General features: G+C 40.7%; 1 protein-coding gene across 7 annotated transcripts in view; it reads right to left on the reverse strand.

Annotated features, from left to right (window-relative positions):
• Positions 1–17,681, reverse strand: part of LOC126284259 (small G protein signaling modulator 1-like) — a 263,420-nt gene that overhangs the window by 213,411 nt on the left and 32,328 nt on the right. For all 7 annotated transcript variants that reach the window (XM_049983066.1, XM_049983065.1, XM_049983060.1 and 4 more), the window contains exons 6-7: positions 17,488–17,555; positions 17,248–17,390 (exon numbers count right to left, since the gene is read on the reverse strand). In XM_049983066.1, the coding sequence (XP_049839023.1) occupies positions 17,248–17,390; positions 17,488–17,555 (211 nt within the window). The remainder of the gene's footprint in view (positions 1–17,247; positions 17,391–17,487; positions 17,556–17,681) is intronic.

Genomic DNA, 17,681 nt, shown 5'->3' on the forward strand with positions numbered 1-17,681 from the left:
ACCCCAATGATATGGTGAACTACTTTTATTAGATGTTCTGCATATGTGGAGTGGGTAAATTCACTCTTCAATGCCCTTATACGCTTTTTGTACATGATGTTAAAATTTCTTACAGTCATTCCAACATATTTAGATTTGTAACTATTAAATGTTGATTCAAACTGTCAACCACACCTAAGTCCAAATCCAAAAGCACGGTCACCATCAATGAAACAAGCAACAAAGCCAAAACAGAACTGACCTCCTGGACAGAGTGGGCAGCTATTTACACAAACATAATATATTATAGAATGCTGGTATTTATAGAACTTTGAATATACCAGACTTTACAAACATTATAACATAAGATCTTTTAAGAACCTTTCAGAAATCATAATTATTAAGTTACAAGAAATTGCTTGTCATCAGGCCTTCACTTCACGTGCGACATACAACAAGTGACAAAGTATACAATACGGCTCAAAGTAGAACTTCAGTAACTATTCTGATAGCCTCACTTTCTCTCAGGCTGTATCTCACTAGCCAGTGCAAGCATCAGAGCGCTCCCAGTCTTTCTCTTGGATGTCCATATGCAAACCAGCTGCCTTGCTTCTTTGATGGTAGTGTTGAGGTGTTTCATGTAGTCATCTTGACTATCGACTTGTTCAAACAAGAATACTGTATCTGCTGTAACAAGAACAATGTATCCACTGTCATTCGAGCCTCAAGATCGTAGAGCGAAAAGAATGTTGCAAAGCCCGTAGTGTCTTGCTTTGCTGTGTTGTATGTGGATACCATGATGGAAAGTATTGCATCCCAATCTCTCTGTTCAATATCAGTGCACACTGAGAGAATATTTGTCAACATCTTATTAAAGCTTTCTGTGAGTGCATAGTGGGTGACATAGCCAATGCACACTATTAGCAATCAACTCCTATTTGTCAACTTTGGAAACCACCTCAAGAAGACAGTTTTGATTCAGTGGAATGGCATTGCTGCAGGCACGATTGGTATCAGATGCCCCAGAGGCAACAGCAGCACGTGCTTCCACTATTATCATTTCATACAGTGGCTAACACTGTGTCTAATGTGTCATTAGAGACCTGACGAGTGATGCCTGCATCTGATTCTGTATAGAGTATTCGCAAATCACACATGACCAGATGTTGGAGCATTGTGGAAATACTTGAGGATAGCTGGCTGTAGATGAGCTGGGATGACACGCAACCATTTCCAACCCACTGGATCCTAGTCCCTGTTATTAGGGTGTCCATTTCATTTTCATTGATAAAGGGAACATTCAAAATAGAGAAAAACCTGGGACAATGAAGGAAAAAAACAGGACATAAATATTGTATTTACTAAATTTAATACACATACAAGTTTACCTTTACAATGTGGATGTAAAGAAATAAGTACAGTCCTCTGCCATATTAGTAATACGTCATTGGAAGAAGGTATTTTTCCCCGACAGGCTAAAATATGGGCTCATACGACCAATTTATAAAAAGGGAGAAAAAACTGAGGCTACAAACTATTGACCAATTTCATTACTCTCAGTTTTCTCCAAGGTAATAGAGAAATTGAGGCATAGCAGAATGGTTGAGCATCTTAGCAAATATAACATCCTCAGCAATAACCAGTTTGGCTTTCGGAAAGGGGTATCAACCATGGATGCAATACATGCCTTTGTTGACAATGTTATGGAAGCCATAAATAATAATATGATGATGGTTGGGATATTTTGTGACCTGTCAAAAGCTTTTGACAGTTTAAGTCACCATATTCTCTTGAGTAAATCCAAGACCCTAGGAATGGGTGGAACCATAGACACATGGCTTGAATCCTATTTGTGTGGTAGAAAGCAGACGGTAATTGTGGAAGGATTGCATGGTGATCAGGTATCTTCAGAATGGGGCGCCATTACTGCAGGAGTACCTCAAGGCTCAGTATTGAGCCCACTGCTCTTTCTAATATTTATAAATGATTTAGCACTATGTATAGAATATGGGAAAACACTCATGTTTGCTACGACATCATTTTATCAGTTAATAATCTCTCAGGGAATGTGTCAAATGAGGCTGCAAATAAAGCTTTTGCAGATTTGACAAACTGGCTTGAAACCAATGGTGTTACAGTCAACCTAAAAAAGACAAATTACATTCATTTCTCTTCTAACACAAATGTTACTAATGAAATGAACCTAAAAACGGGTGAGCACGAGATTTTGAAGGTTGAGTCCTCCAAATGCTTGGGTCTGCATATAGATAGCAAAATGAAGTGGCACCACCATATTCAAGATCTGTGCAAAAGGCTAAGCTCAGCAACGTTTGCCTTAGGAATAATTTCAGATACTAGGGAAATGAGCACAATAACAACTGCATATTTTGGCTATTTTCACCAACTGGCCTATGGTATAACATTTTGGGGAATCAACCAACAGCAAAAAAAGTGTTCCATGCACAGAAGCGAGCAATAAGAATCATGTGTGGAGTACATCCTAGGCACTCATGCAGGGATCTGTTTAGAGCTCTACATATCCTTACAACACCTGCCCAATATATTTTTTCCCTTATGTACTTTGTTTCAAAAATAGCAACTTATTCAAAATCAATAGCTCATACCATAGTTATAACACCCGAAGGAAACTGGATACCCATTATGAGCTAAAAACGAAAAGCATAGTCCAGAAGGGGGTTTTATACAGTGGCACCAAGATTTTTAATGCCCTCCCACCGCGCATTAAAGAACTGGTTGGAAACATGCCAGAGTTTAAAGAAAATCTGAAGCAGTTCCTTTTAGATGAATCTTGTTACAGTATTGATGAATTTCTTAGCAAAAATGCATAGAATCACTTGTTTGTGCTTAAACCTTACTGTGTGACCTCTACAATTGATTAATCATACAGTGTAACTTAATACAATTCCCAAATCTATGTATGTCCGTATATAACACCTGTATAACTTAAGAACAATACCCAAATTTATTTATGACTGTATATTCTTTCAGATGTCCTGTATCTTAACTAATATGTAAGGGTACATGCTAAACTTCACAGTTTCTTTAATCTAAAGATAAGATCAATGTATCTGTGCATAAAACAATAATCTGTAAAAAAAACCTTGACTTGTTCTATATCCAGAGATATGTTCCCATATGGATCTATAGAACACGAAATAAATAAATAAAATAGATGACCCCAAATCATTTTTACAATTACTCTGCCGCACTATCACCGTACTTTTCACTTTTATGTACTTCATCAAGAACTGCATTTTCATATGAAATTGTATCATAAAAGTCAGTACACGATACACCATTAAAGCGTGTTTTGAGCAAAGCCCTCACTGTTTCAACTTTCATTCTGCTTTTTTGCATCTGACCACAAAGAGTTCACTAACGACAACACACGTTCCACAGCAGCATTTGACCCAGGAATTGCCAGACAAAACACCACCAAATGAATAATGTTTTTCATGTTAATGTTTTTACTTTTGAAATAAGCAAATATTTTACACCACGTTGCACTAACACTTTCTTTGTCTCCTTCTTCACTTTTTATCAAGTTCTGTGCACATGAAAGTTCATCGAACAGTTTGTCTTCATCAACAGGAAAATTTGGTAAAATACTTTTAACAAAAACACAACAGTCCTGAATATCCTTCCACTGTAGCTGCTCCTTGTCAGTATTAATCCAGTCAAATGCTTTAAAAGTTGTGAGAAAAGGTAAACACCATTCTTTAATATACTCAATGCAAGAGTCATAGAAGATGTCAGCATAAATATGAAATTGTTCTATAGTAATTTCACCCTCTTCTTCCAGCTTTCTTAGAGTCTCATGTACAAAGGATCTGAGAAATCTTTCAGACTTTCTACACTGTAATTTGCCCAATAATTTGTTTATTTCTTGATAAACTTCCACTATTGTGATTTCTTGTTTCTCAATACATTTAATTGTTGTGGAGAAAGGTTTTAGCTGGCTAACAAGAAAATGTAGAAGAACAATAGACACAGGGTTATCAAAGAATTGTTTAAGGATAACAGGACACTTATCAAGGGAAATGAAATATGATTTCAAAGCAGGAAATATCTCTACAATTCTTTCCAATACTGGTAGCAGAGATAGCCACCTTGCCTTTCTGTGCCCAAGTACAGTTTTGAATTCAGTTTCAGTAAACTTACAGAGTGACTTCAGAGATTCAACCCTTACTGTATATATGTGGAAATGCTGGTAGATTTTGTTTACAATTAATTAGCAGTCGATGCGTAGGCAATCTGAGCCAGTTTGTAAGGAACTGTGCACCACATGTGCTGGACAGCCAACACCTACTATATCATTCACTGTGTTCTGTTGCAGTTTATAGAACAAATTGTTTTTTTTTTCCCTTTCCTCTGCTTACCACAAAAATTGGAGTCAGTGTTGTCTGCAGAAACTGCAATCACATTTCCCTCAAGATCATATTTCTTTAAAACCTCCAGTACATAATTCTGAAGTAAATCTGAAGTTTCTCCAGCTAAATTAACCAATTCGAGCACTTTCACCGTACTGCCATTTTCAGGGTGAAAATATGTGATGAGGAGAGGAACCAACTTCAAATCCAGATGATTCGATGTATCAATCATTACAGAAATGAATCGAGCACTTTTCAGTTCATTTAAAACTTACTGAGCTGCATACGGTGCAATAACATTTGAAATGATTGCATTCCATTTTGCGTGTCCACAGGATTGAAAAGTTTTTCAACAACTGCTGTACTACAGTCCATTGATGTAAAGTTATTGTTATGCATTGCACTGTGATATGCAAACATACCTTCTTGTGCTGCCAACTGCCTATCCATTTCTGTTACTGATTTTAAGTTTACATAGTAGTCACTCTTGCATTTATTTGCTCTTTTCATTTGATCACTCATGCAATTTTTCTTCGTCTTAATGTGATTCACAATGTCAGACCTTCCACCATGACCAATAGCAAATTTTGATCTGCACAACGTACATTCTACAGTTTCTACACTACCAGTGGAAACTCTCTTTTTATATTGCTGTTAAAATTACACTTTCATTTTGGCATAATGAAACACTGATTGCACAGTGCAAAACATTAGCAGTGTGGTGACAAAAGCCAGAGAGCAAGTGTCAGCGGTGTAGAGTATCTCTGGACTGAAAGGACGGATTCAGTGGATCGATTTAGAAGAGAAGAATCTTCGTTGTTATTCGTAACCTATGGTGAGTTTAAAATTACTTGCGATTTTTGACAGTTCGTTACATGTTTGGGGTATGCTGAAAGTCATCACATGCTTCCTAGCATAAATAATTGCGCAGTTAATGGCAAGTTAAACAATCAGTAGCGTAAAATACTCTAGCCAAGTGGAATCACATTAAAAAAAGAAAATTTGAGCGTCTACAAAAATTGGGACTGTTCCGGGAAAAATGGGACGAATGGACACCCTACTATTATACAATGCTATTTTATTAAATGTAACTCTCCTGTCAGTTCCTGCTTCTTCAAGGTTTCCATGGTTTTCAGCAATCCTGGATCTTGCCTCTGTTCAGCAGCTGTCACATAACTCACCAATGACAGACTTCATTCATGCTGCTATGTTCTACCAAACGAATCCATGAAAAGCAGTTGATGTTCTTCTGTTTGCATCCACTTTTATGTACCACTGTGAAGTTGCATTCCTGAAGCCTCAGTGCTCATCTCACCTGTCAATCCGACTAATAAGCCAGCATAGAGAATGGTAATCTGTCACAAATGTGAAAGGCTTGCCCAATAAATACAGCCAGAACCTTTTGATGACCAAAACAACAACAAGGCATTCTTTCTCGATTACAGAACTGTTTGTTGGGTGGATTAAAAGAGGGGGAAAGGGATCAAACTACGAGGTCATCAGTCCCTTGTTCCAAATAAAACAGTGGCACAAGTGTGAGAATAAAATGAACGAGACTGACAACTCAAAATGGAATGAAAGGAAAAATCTCAAGAACAATGAAGGGCAAAAAACACATAAACAGAAAAAAGGGGACAAGAAAACCACAGAAACACAAGAAACAGGATGAAGAGATTAGAACAACAAAGCAGATTACCATGGCTGGCTGACCATGAGAATAAAAAGGGAGAAGGCAGCCACTCTGCAACACATTAAAACCTCCACCCTAGAAGCACTAGAGTGGAGGATACAGAGGGACAAAGGATATGCACTAAAACTTAGATCAAATGATAAAACCCAGTCTCATAAATAAAACTTAAAACTAAATCAGCCGATGAGGCATTGTCAGATAAAATTAGTGACAACAAGTCCGGTAAGCCAAGATTTCATCACTGGGCAGTCAAAGTGGGACAGTGCACCAGAATATGGTCCACTGTCAACTGGGCACCGCACCAACACTCAGGCAGGTCTTCATGGCACAGGAGGTAACTGTGGGTCACCCAAGCATGGCCAATGTGTAGCCAGCAGAGGACAACTGATTCCCTGTGAGAGGCCCGCATGAAAGACTTCCACACATTTGTGGTCTCCTAATGACCCGCAGTTTATTGTGTGTACTGTTATTCCATTCTGTCTCCCAAAAGCCGAAAAACCCTACGGTGTAAGTCAGAACACAGGTCAGGTCCAGAAATGCCCATCTCCAGAAGCGGTTTCCGCATAGCCTGTTTGGCCAGCCTGTCAGCAAGTCCATGGGATGCCAATGTGTCCTGGGGTCCACACAAACACCAGTGAATGACAGGACTGGTCCAGGGCATATGTGGACTCCTGGATGGAAACTGCCAAAGGATGACAAGGGTAGCACTGGTCAGTAGCTTGTAGGCTGCTCAAGGAGTCGTTACACAGAAGAAACGATTCCCCGAGGCATGAATGGATATACTGAAGTGCACTAGAGATGGCCACCAGATCTGCAGCGAATACACTGTAGCCATCAGGCAAGGAATGCTGTTCAAATGGCCTCTGTGGATGTAGGTGAAGCCAACATTACCATCAAGCCGTCAGTGTAAACCACTTCAGAGAGTGACAGCGGAGAGCGGCAGGAGTAACCGAGTCATTAGGGTCATGGGAAAGGCCCAGACGAATCGGCAGCCTAGGTGTACACCATGGAGGTGTATGCAGGCAGACCTAGACGGGAGGTGGTAAAGGGAAGGACTCCAGTTCAAACAGAAGGGATCACACATGAGCCGCAATCATTAGCCCTGACCTGGGCCAAGGATGCTGGAGATGAACAGCCGCGAGTGGAAAAAGGAGATGGTAATTCGGATGCTCAGGAGAACTACAAATGTGTGCAACGTAACTGGTGAGCAGTTGTACACATCAGATCTGTTATGGAGGGACTCCGGCCTGACGCTGAGGCAGTGACAGGAAGATTGGGACGTCGTCACTAACACACAGGTAATCATGTGCTGGGAGAAGAACTGGGCTGCAAATTGATAAATCAATTGCCAAATAACTACCTTGAGCCACACTGAAATGTGAAGCGGCCCCAGTATTTAAGAGGCAGAGGTCGAACTGAGACAGTAAAGCTTTGAAATCTTTGCCTCAGCCAGTAATCATGGTGTCACTCCACAAGGGGTTATGGGTGTTAAAATCTCCCAAAAGTAGGAAAGGTTTAGAGAGTTGATCAATCAGTATAGGTAATACACTCAGGGGTAGTGCACCATCTGGAGGAAGATATACATTGCAGACAGTTATTTCCTGTGTCATGTGTATTCTGACAGCCACAGCTTCAAGAGGGGTTTGGAGGGTCACAGTTTCACTACAGACTGAGTTTAGGACATGAACGCAAACTCAACCTGACACTCAATTATAGTCGCTACAGTTCCTGTATTACCCCTTATAGCTGCGGAGGGTAGGGTTCCGCATTGCTGGGAACCAGGTTTCCTGAAGGGCAATGCAGAAAGCAGGTGTAAAGCTTAACAGTTTCCGCAGCTCAGTCAGGTGATTGGAAAAAACCACCGTAATTCCACTGTATGATGACATCATCATGAGACTGGGAAGGCATGGAACATTCAATGAGGTAGTTTACGCTTCTGGGTCACCATTTGGCATCAACTTTTTGCCTGAGCAGTCTATATCCATTGTGTCTTAGGGTATGGCGAGATCCATGTCCTCAGCAGATGCCAGAGTCTCTACCCGATCCACAGACACAGAGCTTGTAGGTAGTGGTGATGTGGGTGCCACCGGAAGTTCCTTGTTCTTAGCGGTCTTCTTTTTCGATTTCTCACATTGCTCCTTGGGTTTCCCTGGCTGGGAGAGCTTCACTGAATCAGTCTCCGGCACTGAGGACGAGTGTGAAGCCCTATGACCAGCTGCTTTTGGGCTCTTCAGCCACTGGTGAGTGTCATCTTTCCCACTAGTAGAAACCTGGGAAGGGAGTGAACCAAGGGACCCCTTACCAGTGAGAGGAGCCAAAGAAGCCTTATGCTTCTCTGGCTCAGAAGTGGGGACTGAAATCCCTGATGGTTGGGGGGGGGGGGGGGGTGTTGCTCCCGAAGTAGGTGGTGTGTGAGCAACAGGGAGGAAAGTTCCCCCACCATCAAGGGGGCAGGTGTAGTCTCCCGGTTCTGAGAGGATTTTGAGGAACTGATGGGGCAATAACTGTTCTCGTGGCACTGGCATATGAGGTGGTCATAGCCACAGGATGTAGGTGCTCAAATTTACTCTTAGGCTCAGTGCAGGTCAGTTGGTCCAGGGTCTTATATTCCATGATTTTCCTCTCTTTCTGTAAAGTCCTGCAGTCTGGCAAGCAAGCTGAATGATGCTCTCTGCAGTTGACACAGATGGGAGGCGGGGTACATGGAGTATTGGGATGCGATGGAGGTCCACAATCTCAACAGGTGGGGCTTGAAGTACAGTTGGAAGACATATGGCCGAACTTCCAGCACTTAAAGCACAGAATTGGGGGAGAGATATATGGCTTGATGTCACAGTGGTAAACCATAACCTTAACCTTCTCAGGCAATGTGTCGCCCTCAAGGGCCAAGATGGAGGCACCGGTGGCAACCTAGTTATCCTTTGGACCTCGATGGTCACGCCAGCCGAAACGAACACCTCACCACTATAAATTAGCACGTAGCTTGCTATCTACCAGACTTGTCAATAAGTAACTGGACAGAAACCTTAGATTTGCTTAGCGATTTTACACGAAACAAGAATTTGCTTGGGTTCTTGGCCAGATCTTTTGCCAAGGTACGACAGTGGTAGTAATTGTGTGCTTCAATACAGACCTTTTTACAGGTCCATTGATCTCTGCAAATCTTTGCCTGTTGTTATTTGCACATGCTCTTTTGAACCGAGAGTCCAACAGCCTTTGCTTCCTCAGCATTTTCTGACTTTCATTGTTAAACTATGGTTGGTCATTCCTATCCTTAATCCACTTACTATGCACATAGTTCTGCAGATCATGATTTACATACATCTTGTTTAAACTTTGTCCCCAATTCCTATACATTGATCTTACTGGAACTAAGTGATATCAATTTGTTGTCCAAGTGGGCTGGTGATAACTGCTTATCTGCTCTTTCTAGCAAAAACACTTTCCTAGCCTTTTTGAGTGATTTATTAACTTTTCTAATCATAGTCACTTTGATGACATCATGATCACTAATCCCGCCTCTATACTAACGCTGTCAATAAGGTCCCACATGTTTGTAGCTACAAGGACTAAGATGTTTAGATTGTGTGTGGTTTGGCATATTAGCTGCCACTAGACAGTTTTTGGAAAACTGTGCTCAAAAGTCCTTTGCAAGACTGTTTGTCAGTACCATCTGCAAAGCATCCACAGATAACCCAGTCTATACTCTGTAGGTTAAAGTTGCCTCCAACTAGTATTGTATGCTCTGAATATTTACATGCTACTAATCATAGACTTTCTTTGAAAGACTCTAGAACTGTCACAGGTTGCCAGTAAAAACATCCACCAGTTGACATGGTTTCACCAAGACCTGTTATATGTGACCAGATAACTTCACTGTCACACTCAATGTTGACCTTAATAGAGACAATATTTTTGTCAACTCCAATGAACACTCCCCTCCTATGGTATCTCATCTGTCTTTCTGATATTACTTCCATGACTTGCTAAATATCTTTGAGCTCTCTACTTCAGGTTTCAGCCAGCTCTTATTCTCAAGAATACTTTGAGCGTGAGAACTTCCCTGGAGTGCAGGAACTTTGTTACAAATAATTCGACAATTTACTGAAAAAAAAATCTTTATAGTTGTAGTGTCTTTACTCTAAGCTACTTTTGCTACCTGCAAACTGACTGGCGAGTGTTCAGAGTACCTAGCCTAAAGAACTAAATGTGCACTCCTCAAGTACTCCGCTACCTGAGTAACTGCTTCCTTTGCGTAGTGCACCCCTGACCTATTAAAGCAAGTTCTATAATTCTTGTCCAATATGCATGCCCAGAAATCTGCTACCAAGGCTATCACAATATCAATGAAGCCTTTGGCTCCAAACCAAAGGACCCCGATCAACTCTGGAAGCAGTGACACAAACTGCGAGCTCTGCTTGCACTCCACATGCGAGGCCAACAGCCTTCTTGCATCTCCATCAACTGCCTGTATGAACTGAAGATGGCCTTGGAACCCAAGCGACAGGCGTCGTTGGGGCCAGTTTGAGCCACAACTTGCACTGATTATGCCTTTCAGCGTTCAGTCTGGAGCATAGCCCCCTTATAAAATTCCTCCATGATCCCCTATGCAGTGCTAACATTGGTGCCTCTTCTGATGTTAAACCTGTTACTTCAAAATCATTCTTAACCGAATCCAGGTACCTTCTCCTTGGTCTGCCTCGACTCCTCCTACCCTCTACTGCTGAACCCATGAGTCTCTTGGGTAACCTTGCTTCTCCCATGACCCCACCATCTAAGCCTGTTCGCCCTGACTGCTACATCTATAGAGTTCATTCCCAGTTTTTCTTTGATTTCCTCATTGTGGACACCCTCTTGCCATTGTTCCCATCTACTAGTACCTGCAATCATCCTAGCTACTTTCATATCCGTAACCTCAACCTTGTTGATAAGGTAACCTGAATCCACCCAGCTTTCGCTCCCATACAACTAAGTTGGTGAAAAGATTGAATGGTGCACAGATAACTTAGTCTTGGTACTGACTTCCTTCTTGCAGAGAGAGAAGTTCGTAGCTGAGCGCTCAATGCATTATCTTTCCTACACCTCGCATCCAGTTCTTTCACTATGTTGCCATCCTGTGAGAATATGCATCTTAAGTACCTGAAACCGTCCACCTGTTCTAACTTTGTTCCTCCTATTTGGCACTCAATCCGTTTATATCTCTTTCCCACTGGCATTACTCTCATTTTGGAGATGCTCATCTTCATACCATAGTCCTTACATTTCTGATCTAGCTCTGAAATACTACTTTGCAAACTTTCAATTGAATCTGCCATCACAACTAAATCATCTGCAGATGTGAGACTGCTTATTATGTGTTCACATCTCTTAATCTCACCCAGCCAATCTATTGTTTTCAACATATGATCCATAAATAACATGAGCAACAGTGGAGAGAGGTTGCAACCTTGTCTTACCCCTGAAACTACTCTGAACCATGAACTAAATTTAGTGTCAACTAACTGCTGCCTGCCTATCTATTTATAGACCTTTAATTGCTTGCAAAAGTTTGCCTCCTATTCCATAATCTCGTAGAACAGACAATAACTTCCTCCTAGGAACCCGGTCATATGCCTTTTCTAGATCTATAAAGCACAGATACAATTCCTTGTTCCACTCTTAACACTTCTCCATTACTTGCCGTAACCTAAATATCTGGTCCTGACCACCTCTAAGAGGCCTAAACCCACACTGATTTTCATCCGATTAGCCCTCAACTAATACCTGCACTTTCCTTTCAACAATACCTGAGAAGATTTCACCCACAACGCTGTTTAAAGAGATACCTCTGTAGTTGTTATAATCTTTTCTGTTTCCATTTTTAAAGATTGGTGTGATTACTGCTTTCGTCCAGTCTTATGGAACCTGTCCCGACTCCCAGGCCATTTCAATTATCCTGTGTAGCCATTTAAGACCTGACATTCCACTGTATTTGCTTAGTTCCGACTTAATTTCATCCACCCGAGCTGCTTTATTGCACTGCAATGTATTGGCCATTTTCTCCACCTCCTCAAATGTGATCCTATTTCCATCATCATTCCTATCCCATTCTACCTCGAAATCTGAAACATTACTGATCGTTTTTTCACCTACATTGAGCAACTCTTTAAAATATTCCCTACATCTGCCCAAGGCATCCACAGGATTCACCAGCAGTTTTTCTGATCTGTCCAAAATACTTGTCATTTCCTTCTTACCTCCCTTTCGAAGACTGCTAATTACACTTCAGAATGGTTTTCCAGCAGCTTGACCCATAGTCTCCAACCTGTTTCCAAAGTCTTCCCAAGATTTCTTCTTGGATGCTGCAATTATCTGTTTGGCTTTGTTTCTTTCTTCCACATAACTTTCTCTGTCTATGAATATAAACTAAATGACAAAAAAACAAGAGAACAATATTCTCACTAATTCATAACTTACCACAAAACCAACCAATACCAAACACTGCCCTCCCTCCCCAAGGTGCGTGCACCCCATAGACCCATTCACGCCCTTCCCCTCCCCCCCCCCCAAAAAAAAACCTACCTCTCTCTCTCTCTCTCTCTCTCTCTCACACACACACACACACACACAAAACCTCACTACCCACCCTCTCTCCATCACCACTCTACACTCACTCTGCACTACTCTCAACTTCACAGCTCCCTTTATCCCTCAAATCAGCTGTACAGCATGTGGGCAAGACCATGTCCAATGCACAACTGTACAGGTTATGTACAGTGAAATGTGTAAATACCATCTATCAACTGTGCATCTTGTACACACATAAGAACATGTGGACACATGAAGATGACATACAAATGAATTCGAGTGTAAATAAACACAATAATGTGTCACTATACATTTAAAAAATTTAAATGAGCTAGCAGCAAAAACTACAGATCTCCTATCAAAAAATATACAATTAAATAATTTTCTTTATGTTATAGACCACTAATACTACCTAACATGAATAGGTCAAACATTTTTGATAAATACAAACTAAAACATTTGGTTGCAAAAAATGGGATCTTTGTTAACTAAGTCACTATGTCCATTCCCGGTAGCTGAGTGGTCAGCATGACAGAATGTCAATCCTAAGGGTCCGGGTTCGATTCCCAGCTGGGCCAGAGATTTTCTCCGCTAGGGACTGGGTGCTGTGGTGTCCTAATCATCATCATCATCATCATCATCATCATCATTTCATCCCCATCTATGCGCAAGTCGCCGATATGGCATCAAATCGAAAGTTTTGCACCCAGTGAATGGTCTACATGACAGGAGGCCCTAGTCACATGACATTTACATTAATTAATATATAAAAATTGTATAGATAAAAAAAAGTCTACTCACCAAGCAGCGGCAGAACACACACATAAAAGAAGGTAATAATTTGGCATGCTTTCAGATCCAGTGGCTCCTCCTCCATGCAGAAGGATTGAAAGGCAAGGAAGATAGGTGAAGGAAAAGGACTGGAGAGGTCTACAAAAAGAGGTAGTTTTTGGGAAAGTCACCTTGAACTGTGGGTTAGGTGAGACCACAAGACCGAGATTACTGCTTAAACATCGTGCATGAGTTAATAGGAGTGAAAAGATAAGTGCATTGTACATAACAGAGGTAGGAAGGAGGTGGTGAAAAACAGATGGATACGAGAATTAAAGATGTAGAAAACTAAAGTGGAGTGGAAAAAAAAAGAGTGGTTACTGTGATAAAATGGTGAGATGGAAGAAACTAACAAACATTAAGGCCAGGTGGGTGGGGAAGGCAAGTCTTGCAGCAGGATCAGTCACAGGGGTAGGAGCCATACAGTAGGGAGATGCGTGCAGAAGAAGCATAGGGTCTGACACGAATAGCTTTTCATCACCATTCCAATCCCCACAATATTCTTGTCAGACCCTTTGCTCCCTCTGGACCCATCTCCCTGCCCTATGACTCCTACCCCTGTGACTAAACCCACTGCACAGTATGCCCTGTGCACCCTCCTATCATCATCTATACCAGCCCTTTAACTGGCAAAACACACACTATCAAAGTGAGAGCCACCTGTGAAATGGCATGTCATATACCATAAACACTGCTCAGCCTTTAGCATTGACATGACTACCACCAAGTTATCAATTAGGATGAATGGGCATAGGCAGACGGAGTATACGGGCAACATGCAATATCCTGCTCTAAAACATGATAATTGTGCCCATTTCACCACACATGCCATCTGGATTCTTGCCCCTAGACACAAGTTTCTCAGAACTCCACAGGTTGGAAATAACGCTACAACAAGTCCTTGGTTCTTGCCACCCACCTGGCCTTAATTTATGTTAATATCTTCTGTCTCAGCATTTCTTCACAGTAACTACTCACTTCACTCCATTTTAGTTTTCTACAATTTTCATTTTCTTACCCATCTATTTTTCACCGCCTCCTTCCCACTGCTGTTACGTACAATGCAATTAGCTTTTCACTCTTATTACCTCATGCACGATGTTTAAGCAGTAATCTCTGTCTTGCATATTACTCTGTCTTCCACCTTTAAGCTCTCAGGTTTTCAAATCTCATCCAATGCAGTTCCCAACAATCAGTCTTCTTCGCATCCTGTCTGATAAGTCTACCGTGACACACGGTTCTGGGTGTGTGTCCCACTCCTCTTTCTTCACCCCTCTTCCTTACCCTTCAACCCTTCTGCCTGAAAACAGAGCCACTGGCTTCAAAAGCTTGCCAATTTATAACCTCTTTTTATGTGTGTGTTCTGCTGCCACTTGGTGAGTAGATTTTTTTATCTATCCAATTAATTTACAGATTGTTCTCTCTCTCTCTCTCTCTCTCTCTCTCTCTCTCACACACACACACACACACACACACACACACACACACACACACACACACACACATTACTGCACCATCATCCACTATATTGACTTGCCACACCACCCCCACCCCCCTCACATGTGCAACACGAATGACCAGTTCCACTTACCAATGATGAATTTAATAGTTACACTACATTTCTGCATGAGACTATTAACTGTAAGTCATTTTGTTTGAAATTATTGAATTGTAAACAGTGACTTCAACTTTTTGGATCCCATGTATATTAGCAGAAAATCAACTACTCTTACACTTCAATGGAGGGAAATTTTTGTATGTTGTGTTGAACAGGAAACAAACAAGCAAAAAAACTACAAACACACACACACACACACACACACACACACACACACACACACACACACACACACACACAGTGGAAGACAGTGCAGAAGAGGCAATCTTATCACTTGTGATACGTAAGGCTGCACTGAAATCACACTGGAGCATAAGATCACTCTCAGCATACAATCGGCAGTAGCAGAAAGAGTTTGGAGTACAGGCATCAACACAATGAACAACCATCCATATCTGTAATAAGTTTGAAATGAAGCAACGTAATAGATCATGAAGAGCTACTCCACTGCTGTAACCTTTGATCAGATCACAGCAAAAATAAGTGAAACAGGGAGCATATATAAGAGTGGAGAGTCGATCAGTGTAAAAACATTCTTTTGAGTGAAAAGTGGAACATGTACATTTTCAGATTGTTTCACGGAATGAATGAGAACCACTCTGATCAAAGGACTGAATACTGTGAGTGGTCTGAGCACACGGTTCATGAGGATGAGGAATTGGCTGGAAAATTAGTGTGGTCTGATAAGGCCCAACTTAAACTAAAATATACTAAGAACTGACACAACTGTGTCTTCTGGACTGCTGAACATTCTTACACTCATGAGGACAAGGCAGTGAATCTACCATTGTTTAATGTGTGATGTGGTGTAGTCTATCATTGCATGGTTTGATTAGTCCACAGCTCTTCGATGGTAGTGTAAGTTATAATACATATGTTTATAGTCTTAAGACAGGGATTTTGCCTGTCATTCAAACCCTGTATGAAGATTAAGACTTTGACATGAAACAAGACGGAGCCATACTTCACTACCATCGAGATATCACAGTGTTCATGGACTACACTACACCCAGATGATGGATACTCAAAGAGGTCCTATTAAGTGCTCACATCACTTCCCTGATTTGATACCTTTGGACATCTAACTGTAGGAGATGATCAAGATGGTGTGTATTGATACAAACTATCAACAATCAATGAACTCAGTGAAAAAATTGTAGTGGCATGTGGTCCCACTTTGCCAGATAAACTGACACGGGTGGTTTGGTTTGATGTTCAGCACAATCAGCACTCATTCCAAACATATAACTCACTCTCAATGGCAAAAACATAATTGTAGGTCCATTTTTTAAGAATATATGAACTATCAAATAGTGAATTTTTTGGACCCTCCCACCATCTGTATACACAGCATTGAAATTAAACAGTAAAATAAAATATTGTTCTTTACTAATAAAAACATCAATAACCTGTGTCATAACCAAATCTTGACAATATAAATGACATGATTTTCAACTCATTCTGATAAGTATCAGCGTGAGTAAATTAGCACCAAATCATAATTTTTGTTAGTTCTTTACAGAAGTTGAATGCAATGGATACTTCTGCCTGTTAATGAATACTTTTACTTAATACACCTAACCGAACACTTTCCATGATGGGCATCATGGAGACAAGTGTTTGGCAGTGATATGTATGTTTGTAACTCATCCATTTCAGTACTTGTTTGAAGACAACAGTTCCATATCTAGTTTATAAATGCACATGATTGAAAACAACAAGATAATAAAATGCAGAACATACTGTACAATGGACAGTATGCTGATAAAAATAAAGATTTGAATATGCTGAAATAAAGACTTTACAGAAAAAAAGAAAAAAAAAACAGAGGCTTCAGACAAACAGTAGTTTCCTTTATGTAGTAAGATGTGAAAATGTACATGGAAGAAAATGGGCTTTTAAACCGATTAGGGCGTTCCTAGAAAGCTACAGTATGATGCAACATTTTTGAACTCTGCATAAAGTGTACATTAATTTAGATACCAAAGGAACATCACAACAAAAGCTGGAGGCATGAACTTCTCAAGAAATAATGTCAGGCAAATAGAAACAGTGGCTGGAATCAGAGTTAAAGTGCACAAGCTATAAAAGCCGCAAGGCACTGGCAAAAATATGTGAACAGACCATAATGAAAAGTCTAGTTTTAGATGACAAAATAGTTTGTTACTCACATTCAGGGCAGTACGGCGTCGAGGAGGAGGGGTACTCTGACCTGTTGATATACGATGCCTTTGCACTAATTCATCTGCTGGAGGATCAGTCCAGAAATGGTCCTGTGTCTTTGTTTTAGAGTAATCCAATGCACACGGGCCAACTGAAAGATTATCCATGATGATAAAGATAACAAAGGTGAAGTGTTCAAAATTAACTAGAAACCCGAATTACAGTTTTGCTTGGATGACGTAACTTACCAAGAAGGGAGCTCAAGATTGAGCCATAGTCAGGATCTGCGACAAGGGCATCTTTCTCATAGTATTTGCTGAAACAGACCATACAGCTTGTCAGATACCACTGAATCAATAAATGAGAATGAGAATTATTTTGTCAATAGCTATAAAGAGGCTGTAAAATGTTGAAGCACATTGTGATTACTTGCACAACAGTG

This window comes from Schistocerca gregaria, chromosome 8, assembly GCF_023897955.1.
Source record: "Schistocerca gregaria isolate iqSchGreg1 chromosome 8, iqSchGreg1.2, whole genome shotgun sequence".
Taxonomy (NCBI): Eukaryota; Metazoa; Arthropoda; class Insecta; order Orthoptera; family Acrididae; genus Schistocerca; species Schistocerca gregaria.